This window comes from Stenella coeruleoalba, assembly GCF_951394435.1.
Source record: "Stenella coeruleoalba genome assembly, chromosome: 7".
NCBI classification, from domain to species: Eukaryota; Metazoa; Chordata; class Mammalia; order Artiodactyla; family Delphinidae; genus Stenella; species Stenella coeruleoalba.
In genome coordinates, this window is record NC_137153.1 from 23,864,741 (window position 1) to 23,876,154 (window position 11,414).

The window sequence follows — 11,414 nt, forward strand, 5'->3', positions numbered from 1 at the left end:
CCTGGCTAACTCCTTCACCTGTTCCAAGTGTTGGTTCAAATGAGCTTGACATGTTACTGAAATGACAGCTCTCTCCCCTCTCCATCCCACCCCTAGTACTCCTGATCTCTCCTACCCTGTGTTCTATCTTTTCTTTCCTCCATAACTCTTATCACTTCTAGTACCCTATACAATTTACTTATCAGCTTATTATTTACTATTTATCTCACCTGACTACAATGCAAACTCCATGAGGAGAGGGATCTTTGTGTTGTTAACTGATAAGTTCCAAAACTCTGGTACAAACTGGAGCGCTATACATATATGTTGATGGAATGAATGAATTTATCAGATAAGCAAAGATTATAAGCTTGGTAACACCCAGTAGTTATACATAGCTGGTGAGAAAATAAACTAAGTAAATTTTCTAGAGGGTAATCGGTCAATATATATTTAAACATCTTATTATAGTAAATATTTCAAGTCTTTAAAATGTTCGAACTTTTCATTAAGTAATTCCACTTCTAGGTACACAACCTAAAAAAATCATAGATGCACACAGATTTATGTATAAGACAGGATTTCATGTAACGATTACAAATTATACACATCTATATTTACTACAGTAAATATTTACTAGAGTAATACACTTAAACAAGCACTCAGGGTAGGTGTATATTAAACCAAGTCTTCGTAACCAGAGACTTACATACATTCCTCCTCAGTCTAAGTGCAGCAGGTCTCTATTCAGATGCCTATCCTGGTAGGACTCACAGAAAGAGCACATCAATTCAGCATTCTCAATCTATTCTACAATTTAAAACCCAAACGGAACAATGGCTTATCTGTATTTATTACCAGCTATTACTGAACTTCTTAGAAAATTGTTTGTTAAACGTAGATGCCACCATCCACTCACATGATGTCCAGCACAGAATCATTCCGAATGACCTTATGGGAGACATCAGCTAGCAGGAAAAGACCTCCATCTGTCCTCCGGATGCTAGCTGCATAGCCCGGCCAGATCTGCAATCTGAAGACATACGTGGCCTTTACGCTGGGGTTCTAAAAGAACCACAGATATTTCCATGCCTCCATTTGAGGCAATACTTTGAGCAGATACTGCCCCTCCCCAATAACAATGAGAAAGCAACAGGAAACAAATTAAGTCAACATCATTGTGAACTTACTGAAAACCTAAATTATGGAAAATAATTAACTCATAAACTGTACTCACTATCATAAAATACTAATATGGTGATTGCAATGAAAAATTTATTTCCAGAACATTCAAAAGTGAGGAAGAAGAAAACACCACCAACCTGTGTTGCTGTAGTACCATAGCACTTGTAGGGTCAAAGAAGTTTCTCCCCACCAGCTTCATATCTAAAAGTTTCATTACCCTGAAATAAAGAGCAAGAATGGGTTTTCTAGTAGAAGAATTAAAAATAATTAAGTTCAATTGCTCTTAGCTACATTTTCCTTTGAAAGCCTAAAAGAGCAGAAATGTTGATGCTCTTTGCACAATATAGCTTTTATGCTGAGAACACTCTTGCCAAAAGAAAAATAAAAATTACCAAAGTATTTATCTTGCAGTATATGCAACTGACTGCAGCTTTTTCTGCTAACTAGGTAACCAAAAATCAAGTTGACTTCCCAAGCTCGATTTACATTACTTTTCCCCATTAACTAAAAACAGCACAAGAAAGTCCATTTCTGGGCTTCCCTGGTGGCGCAGTGGTTGAGAGTCTGCCTGCCGATGCAAGGGACACGGGTTCGTGCCCTGGTCCAGGAAGATCCCACATGCCGCGGAGCGGCTGGGCCTGTAAGCCATGGCCGCTGAGTCTGCGCTCTGCAACGGGAGAGGCCGCAACAGTGACAGGCCCGCGTACCGCCAAAAAAAAAAAAAAAAAGTCCATTTCTAAATTTGTGACTATCAGTCAGGCTTAGGAAGTTATGTTTGTTCCTGGCAGTTCAGCTGACTAAGTAGAAATCAGGTTCTATGTTTCATTTTTAAAAAGGTGGTTTGGGAGTAACAGTTTTATGAAAATTTGGGAGTCTTCAGAAAAGTTAAAAAATTATGAGCTGTCTGTATCCAAAAATTCAAAGGACTGGGAAAAATTCTAGCAAAAATTTTTACATGCTACCTCTTCCAGTAGCCCCATCACTGACACCATTAAATATGTACCATAAACATTTGCTTTTAAAGTTCCTGAATGAATGGAAGGAAACCAGCCCCCTCTGTCCAGCTACTTCAAACCTACTTTCATATACCCAAATCTGGACAATCACTTGAGATAACTTTTAATAAGTCAGCCTTAATGTCATCCATTTATTTATTAAATGTTTCCAAACTCATCTATATACGCACTGTATTTTAATACCATCCAAGCTTCCTGAAGAGCTCTGTTACAAATACAAGACTGAGGTTAAAGAAAATAAGACTTCAGCCGTTTCTCACCGACGGAAAACCACATTGTAGAACGGAACGCACAAGTCAGAACAGGGCTCCAGGATCTTTGTCAACTGAATCTTAATGATGATCTCGGCACTGTCAGTTTTCCTTTGACTTTTTAACTCAAGAACCTAACAAATAAACATATGCAAGTAAAGAGAAATTACAACACTACCAAGCGCTAATCTAATCCAACTGTGTTCTAGAACACTATAATATCTTAAACATGTTTTATTCTTTACTGTTACTTTGCTGTCCACACTAGACAAAATCACAGCATGACAAGTAGGACTTATGAAAGGATTTGGTAAGAGAAACCCAATGGAGAACTAGCAATAGAGCCCTTCGAATTTGCAATCTTGAATATTCTTTGTCACTAAGGTCAAAGGCTTCCAACCACTTCTCTTAAGAGAGAAGGGACTAGAAAGAACTCAGATGTAAAAGTTTCTCAGTTTGCAATTTCTTTGTTATGGAGAAGTCTGCCTTTCCTCTCAGAATAGGAAAGTACAACTTAAATGTTCAGGGACACTATGATTTCCCACCACCCGTGCTTCGCCCCCAAGTGCACTTCCTATTTGGTCTCACTTGTTTTAGCTTAACAGGCAGATAGAGAATGGATCCATCGAAAGCAGTGATGTTTCCGGTGACAGCTTGATGGTCCTTCAACATGCCAAACTTCATGCTTTTGCACTCCACATTGGGGCTAGAAAATAATAAAGAGGATTTTATTTCGGCTTGACTTTACAGCTGTGTGGTAGGTCTGTTAGAGATGCAGTCACTTATGACTACTGCTCCATCTAGTGGTCATATTAAAATATTGAAATACATCTGACTAAAAAAAGAACTCTGACCCAAGGATACTGGCTCACAGAAAATAAAAATAATCCATAATTCCACCACCCAAACACAACTGCCTTAACATGTCAGTGTACATTCTTCGAGAGTTTAGACCAGAGGGTCAGAAAACTTTTATGGAAAGACTTTACACGTCATATGGTCTCTGCTACAACTATTCAACTCTGCTAACATAGCACAAAAGCCTCGTAGACAATACGTAAACCAATAAGTATGGCTATGTTCCAGCAAAACTTTATTACAAAAACAGGCAGTGGGCCAGATTTGCCCAGCAGGCCTGCCACAGTTTGCTAATCCCTGCTCTAGCATCTATAGAAATATACACTTTTAAAAATATATTTTTAAAAAACATAGGATTTTACTCTAACCATTTTTCACTCACAGCAATTTCAACTTTTTATCAATTCACTGTCACAAATCTTACAGCTTTGAAAAAGTCCAGTAGCTACTTTGTACAATGACTGTCCCAACAGATCACAGTAACACACAACCTATTCTACAACTTCGAAGTTTAAACAAATCCAAGGCTAAAAAGGGTCAAGCATGTTCAAGTACATGAAGAAAGATAACATCAACAAAAAAATCAAGCGGTAATCCAATACAGTCATCGCCAAAACTAAGCACTCACATGCTAACATCACATTCCAAAATGCTTCTTCTAAAAAATTCACACATACGTGGCATTATGCCCAAGACACTATATTTAAATTTGTCTTTTTAGAGCCCCACGATGTCAAGGAAGCTACAGGATGACCAGTCACGGTAATACATCCTCTCGGTATTCTCTCATCCTCTTCACATTGTGGCTTCAAAGGTCTGCATCTACAATCTCGAAATTTATAGAATCCATGTCTTCTCCAGAGCCTGGTCAATGCAGAGACCCGTGAGGAGTCTCACACTCCTTTCTGTTTCATTATCAGTTGTCAATCCATTTCCAGAGCAAGTACTCTTCCCTCTCATTAACACCCATCTCCATCCCTTACATTCGAGAACAGGCCCATTCCCACCACCTTCCCCTCTTGCTAGTTCAATTTCACCCGGTTTCCTCACTCCTTCCCTTCACTTGTCATATGTGTTCACGTCCAGTTTCTTACCTCACCGAAACCTTTAAAGCAATTATCATTCCATTTCTCATTCCTCTTACATATTTTTAAAATAAGTGGCCAATCCACTGGCTATTTCTCATGGCCCAGGCTCTCCTTTGTTCTTTTAGTCTCATTTTTTCCCCATAACACTAACAAAGCTACTAGAAAATCACCAAGGGTGCCTCTTGAAAGCAAATTCAACAACTTTTTTCCCTGTGGCCAAAGTCAACCACCTCTCCCTCATTCAAATGGGTCCTTCTTTCTGGCTTTATAACCCTGTCTTCAGGGTATTGTTCCCCTAACTGTTCCTTTCTTCTCTCTTTCATTCCACTTCTTCTTCTTGTACCAATTAATAGCTGTGCTTCAAAAATTCAGTCTTCCATCTTCCTTTTTCTCCATAAATATTCCAGAACACTCATTTATTTTCACAATTCCAGCTAATAACCTTCAGTTAATGGCTCTCCTGAGATTTTAAAAAAGAACACAGACTAATATAAATTCTTAACTTTTAAATAAGTATGATAAATCCTAAAAGTTATTGATATAAAATTAAAGTTATTTTCTCTGGTTTTTTCACCCTCAAGTTTAACCCTAGACTATCACTGGTGAGCCATCAAATGCTGGTATAGCACTCATGCAGGGAGGATCCAGGTATTGTGGGGTGTGTTTTTGATACCACTGTGGGGGGGGGGGTCTCTTTAAGAAGAGGAATACAAAACTACAGATACAAGATAAGTTAAAAAGGTTATGAAGGGGTCTATGCAAGTAAAAGGCCCTGAACTTAAGTTTCATTAACTTTACAGAAAATCCACCTCTAATCTCATGCATAAAATTGCACCTATTAAGTTAAAATCTGGATTGGTAATATAGCTAAACACACACAAAAAATGTTAACTTTAAACTTATTGCAAGGATATGAATATATGAATTACTGTAGGGGGAGCTGCATCAGGAGTTATACACAAAAACAATTCAGTTATTCCTGTGGAACTATTTCATTACTGTTCTCTAAGAAGTGAACAATACAGGGGGGGAAAAAAGCTGTGAATACCTGAAAGTCACATGATATTGATAAACTGCTTCATTACGACACTGTATTTTGATAAGGTTCAATCCCAAAGATTGAGGTGTTCCTTTCGATCCTTGCTTCACAAAAGGCTCTCTAGAAAATAAAAATAAAAAACAAAAGCACCCACATATGCCAAAAACAAACAAATAATCCATGCCACAAAAATGCAATGAAAGAAAAGGAAAGGAAAGATAGATTGGGGGAAGTAGTATTTCACACTTTGCTTACAGGTACACAGACCAAGAATCAAGACATACAAAAGAAGCTTTGAAAGCCAGAAGGTAAATTCTTAGCAATCTCTAATTAGAGAAGCAAGGTCACCCTATTTGTCCTAGTAATATCACTAGAATAACTAGGCCAGCTAACTAAGAACATAAGAATTAGTTCTATAGAGAAAAATGAACTGCTGCAATGTACTTCCTAGATAATTTCCTTATCTTCAACATGACAAAGAATTATCTATGTCTGAATTGGGAAGGAAATGAAAAGCTATGAGTAGACTCTAGATAAATACATACTATCATCACTAACCCCATTTCACCACATCAGGAATTGCCCCACCTCTCTGTCATTCTCCCCACTGGCAAAAAACAAAACAACCCTGCAGTACCTACCACCCAAGGAGGACTTTAGACACAACAGAACAGAGTTTGCAATACTATGCGAAGGCCTCCTCCACATCATCACCAAGCAGGGATGGCAGCACTCCTGACTTACTTTTCCTTGTGTTCTGCAGTCCCAAGTGGTGGGCAATCCAGAGAATGCAGTGGGGCTGGGGTCAGAGGTGGCTGAGATGACAGCTGGGCAGGATCCTGAGAATTCAGGCTGAGAGCACCGGGAGCCTTGTATACTCCTCTGCCTATACCACCAGCTGCTCTTCCCATCGGTAATAAAAAGGCATCCAAATTCCCTCTTCCAAGCGTTCTGAAATGTTGAAAAGAGGCAAATCAGAACTTTCTCAATCATGCTTCTATCTATGCCCTATCTAAATGAGTCCCCCAAATCTATATTCTCTTCCTGGAGGAGTCAGCAAAAGGGACCCAAGCATTGGGATTCTCTCCAAATCCAATATGCTAACATGACTTATGCATCAATTGTTATTAATATTGACTCTCAGGGCCAACTTCCACAGCAGAAATTGAGATGGAAGTTTGACCCACCTGGGTTAAAGAACCACTACCACCAGGCTGAATTCTTAAGAGGGCAAACAGGGTGGTGAACTGTGCAGTGCAGTACTGCTTTTACCCTCGTCCAAAGACTGACTGCGTCAGTAGCTGCTGACTACTCTTGGAAAATACCCATTCTTACCATGAAACCATGCATTGTTTCTTTGTGAGATAATACAACCCACTTTAGAGTTTCTCTCTGGACTTACAGATATTTCATCTGAATTTGATGGCTACCCAAGAAGGCAACTTTACCCACCTACTCCAACCAACGGAGGCCTCTGCCATCTTGCTATCTCCAGATGCCAACACTGAAGGATCCAGAAAAGTGGGATGGGGTGCTTCTTTGTCCTTGCGTGCCATACTGGTAGACAAGCCTCGACCTAAAATGCCTCTACCTAAACGGAAGAGTCAAACCCCAGCTGTAACCGTGAGCTGAACATTTTATAAAGTACAGTAATTTTTCTGAAGATAAACTGTGTGAATTTAAGAACAAAGCAATCATATATAACACCACGTTTTCTCAAGTTAGTCTTCCACATACCTAAAGGAGGCATTTCCTGTTGCACAGGGGTCCGGGACACTGTTTCAAGGCCCAGTCCTCGGAACATTGAGACCAAACCCATAGATTCCTATAGAAAGTCAAAGAATAAAGTTATTCTAAGATGTAGTTTAAAACCTCAGTTTTGGTTTTCTTCAAGTCTTGGTAAATAATAAATAATAAAAAATAAATAATAAAAATCATAATAAAAATAAAAAATAAATAATAAAAATAAATAAAAAAATAATAAAAATCATCCACTTCAAATTCTATAAATGTTACAAGAATAAAAATACCTTATAAAAATTGTTTAAATCCTTATGGTCTTAAAAAAAACACTTCTGTCGGACTTCCCTGGTGGCACAGTGGTTAAGAATCCACCTGCCAATGCAGGGGACACGGGTTCGATCCCTGGTCCGGGAAGATTCCACATACCGTAGAGCAACTAAGCCCATGCGCCACAACTACTGAGCCTGTGCTCTAGAGCCCACGAGCCACAACTACTGAAGCCCGCACACCTAGAGCCTGTGATCCGCAACAAAAGAAGCCACCGCAATGAGAAGCCCACGCACCACAACAAAGAGCAGCCCTCGCTCGCCGCAAATAGAGAAAGCCCGTGCACAGCAACGAAGACCCAACGCAGCCAAAATAAATTTATGTAAAACAAAAAACAAAACACTTATGTCATATTAGGTTTTCAAGCATAAACAGTTACAGTTCATGATTTGATATACAGTATAACAAATGCAACAGAATTATTTTTCTAGTTCATTTCCTGTACACCTAAGGTAAGAGAGAACAAGTGTACTGGCTAATAAATTTTCCAAAAAAATGGATCATTTAAGGGTATCAGAATTTTGGTTTTTTTTAAAATAACCTCAACAAAACTTGCTACTGTTTTCCTGTAGCAGTCTTGGAAGTTTACTACTGTTACACCAATTAGAGTTGCCACATATAGACTCAAGCAATCCATTTGAGTAAAAATACAGGATTACTGTCAATTATGTTTCTTCTTACAGAACGTTACATCTGACATTGTCAACCTACTTAAAATTGTCATAACTGCACTATTAGATTCTTCCTGTATTTGCTAACTCTTTATTCTTTGAGATTAATTATAGACAAATACCATTCTTAAAATTACTATATAATTAAGAGATTAAGAATGCATGTCCATGCGAGTATACACACAGCACTAACAATAGCTGAAGATCCTCTTTTTCTTTAAGATTCAGGCAAAGAGCCTTCTGAAAGAAACCATTCTTAACAATTATGACCTTAGAGGCAAGAGTGGCTGCTAATACCATAGAGTCAAACCCAGAGTGGAAATCTAAACACTCACAAAAAAACAAAAGACTGTACCTTTAAACCTATCATTTATGTATGCATATATTTATATTTATAGAAGCTAGAGAACTAAGGCATTTACCCAGGTCCATCTAACATTCATTACGAGGCCCTTTTTCTAGACTTTCAACTCAAGAATTTGAAATATATTCCAAGAGGCAACCACTTGTTCAAGGGAAAAAAAAAACAAACCCTTGCTTTCATATAGGGCTTCCCAGTTTCCTAAGTACCTTGAAATCCCTTATTTGCCCTGATGAAAAGCTGTGTGCTGCTACTATGTATGCAGACACGGTCTTACCTTTTGCACTGGCCCACTCTGTGGGCCTGGCTCCTCTCGCTTTTCAAATACATGGCCTCTGCCTGCAGGTCCTGCCCTGCCCAGAGCTGGGTCCAAAGGTTTTGGAGCCTGTTGCCAAGAGCCCGGCATCCGAACATACTGAAATGGGTGCACAGGAGACGGGCCCCTGAAGGGTGGTCGGACAGGATCCATTGCAAGGCTGCAGAGGACACAGGTGTCAATCTGTTCTGGTTAATTATCTGCCATCATTTTATAATTTAAATGATTCCCAATTGTTTTCCTTTTCCTTCAAGGCAGACTCACAAAGCATTAAGAAAAAAAAAAATAGCTACTTTGGATCAGACCAGTGATACAACCATCCTCCTATATTATGCTCACTTCAAAAGCTTCTGTTTAGCACAGAATATTCTAAACACTCTCCATCAGCAATCTCTTAAAGGCCAAGCCCTCCTTGAATTTACTTATATTTTCTACCCAAACGGACTCTTACAGAACTCACTCCTGTAAGTTAACTACCAGTTGTAGACAGAAACGCTTTTTATGTATGGGCATGATTTTGCTTTGTAAGTAAGTTTATAGTTAACATAGCCATATCATAAAATTTTTTTGTCCATAAATATTTATGGGTTTTGCTTCGTTTTGGGTCACTCTTTCTTCTACCAGAGTCCTAATATTTTTCCAGTCTATTTTCACATTAAACTTTTCCATCTCCTCCTTGGTTCCTTAGCTGCTTCTCCGAATCTTTATCCAATTCCTCTCTATAGAACTCTTCTTTCAAACTCTACCAGAACTGAGGTCTCCAGGGTACAGACCCTTTCTGGTTTGAGCCTATGATTCCTGCTAAGTCTCACAAGTGACATTTAACACCTCCCTCCACCTCCCAAGGTAACCAGGGATGATGCTCTTCTCGCCCCTCAAGTCTCAGACTCACTAAGCTTCTTCAAAATCACTTTATAATCTGTAGACTTCAGGACTCCTTCTTTCAGGGGCTCCCTTCATTGTCTGGACTCACCCCTGCTCCCTGAAGAATCTTTTGTAACCAACAAGTAAGCCTCTTCTTAACTTCTGCAAACGTGTCTTAAGTATTACCTACAGAGAAATCAGGCCATGCATATAAAGAAAAGACTGACATACAATTCCTAAGTCAACTATAGGTGAAGGCGGTTCAGGATCTGGCAAAAAATTTTTAAATAAATTATTATCTTTTACACTAAAATGGGAGGATACCCTTACTCAAAGGCTACTACAGTTCTCCCCTTTAATTGTTTAAACTCCTTTTCAGTTAGCTTGGCCTCTTCACTCACAACTTCTCACCACCACTGGAAGAAACCAGAACATTCAGCAGCCTAACTGGTACACACTGAGAGGCACTATAACACCTACCAATCACTGGATTTCTGGAATCCTCTTCTTTCTCCACCCCTCCCTCACCTCCACCATCACTTCTACAGATTCATGCCCTCCCTTAATGTGGATTTTCTCATTTGATTAGTTAGCAGGTGGCTGGCTGACTATAAGGTACAAGCGGGGAGAGTCCAAGGACAGGCAGGTCCCAGGACCGGTGAGGCCTACGTTCCCCACCCCTCCAAGTGCGAGCTCCGGGCTGGGGCATATGACTGGGCCTAACCAGAAAAGAGGTTCCTGAAGGCAAATACTACATGCCTTCCACCCTGGAGAAAGCATCATTCCCCAAACCAAAACTCCCCTGGGGGTCCTGCCCACCCCTTGTGTGCGAGTAACACTCACGCCCGCCCAAACCCCTCTCCCCCTCAGAGTCCCCTCCCTCCCCAGGCACCACCTTCCCACCTCTCCCAGGTCCTGCGTTCCTCCTAACCACCCCCCCAGCCTCAAATAACAACTCCCCGCCCCCGCCCCCGGCCCAGGCTCCACCCAGGGGCCCACAGGCCCTCGCGGCTCCCCAGGGATATGGGGTGAGAGAACAGAGGAGGGTCCGAGTGGGCCGGAGGGGCCCCCGTTCACCAGCAAGAGCTTGAGCGAAAGCGCACCTGGCCTGTAGCAGAGCGACCTTGGCCTCCGCGGCCTTCCACACCTGCGTCCCCTCCTCTCACCAGCGTTCGAGCACTCGCGCACCTCAGCGAGTCCTCAAGCGAACCCTGGGCTCAACGCTCGCGCAGCGCCACGGTCCCACATGCTCCAGACCCCAAGTTCCCGTCTTCTCGCGGTGCCTCCGGGGCTGAACCCATTGGCCAAACGAAGTGCCACTCACAAGAACCAGCGGTCTCATTGGCTCTTCTGCAAAGAGTGCCTCCCTCTCCCGTTCCAGCAGCTTCGCTCGCTATAGCGCTAGGTTCATCCGAAAGGGGTGCTCCAAGTAGGGGTCCAGAAGTTAGGAGTGAACCTAAGCGTTAAAATGTGTTACTTTTTGTGTGTGTGTGTGTGTGTGTGTGTGTGTCACGTTTTTAAGATCCTGACTCCCATGCCGTTGGCAACTCCTGTAACAGAGTTAGCTTACACGCTCATGAAGAGATTGACTTGCCCCATCCTTCCCAGTTAGAGGATATAAGGATGTGGGTGATGAATAGGAAAGAGCTTGAGTTGACATTCAAACACCTAATTATGTGATCTCTAAGCCTCACTGTACTTATATATAAAACTGGA

The 11,414-nt window shown here is 40.9% G+C and overlaps 1 protein-coding gene across 4 annotated transcripts in view; it reads right to left on the minus strand.

Annotated features, from left to right (window-relative positions):
* Window positions 1-10,954, minus strand: part of PIWIL2 (piwi like RNA-mediated gene silencing 2) — an 88,136-nt gene extending 77,182 nt beyond the window's left edge. For 3 of the 4 annotated variants that reach the window (XM_079926351.1, XM_079926349.1, XM_079926352.1), the window contains exons 1-10: window positions 10,802-10,954; window positions 8,796-8,994; window positions 7,154-7,241; window positions 6,869-7,007; window positions 6,161-6,367; window positions 5,426-5,536; window positions 3,020-3,137; window positions 2,441-2,565; window positions 1,302-1,382; window positions 899-1,012 (exon numbers count right to left, since the gene is read on the minus strand). In XM_079926351.1, coding sequence (XP_079782477.1) covers window positions 899-1,012; window positions 1,302-1,382; window positions 2,441-2,565; window positions 3,020-3,137; window positions 5,426-5,536; window positions 6,161-6,367; window positions 6,869-7,007; window positions 7,154-7,241; window positions 8,796-8,987 — 1,175 coding nt within the window. In that variant the 5' untranslated portion in view covers window positions 8,988-8,994; window positions 10,802-10,954. The remainder of the gene's footprint in view (window positions 1-898; window positions 1,013-1,301; window positions 1,383-2,440; window positions 2,566-3,019; window positions 3,138-5,425; window positions 5,537-6,160; window positions 6,368-6,868; window positions 7,008-7,153; window positions 7,242-8,795; window positions 8,995-10,801) is intronic. The other variant, XM_079926350.1, reaches the window with a different exon arrangement.
* Window positions 10,955-11,414: the final 460 nt, after the last annotated feature.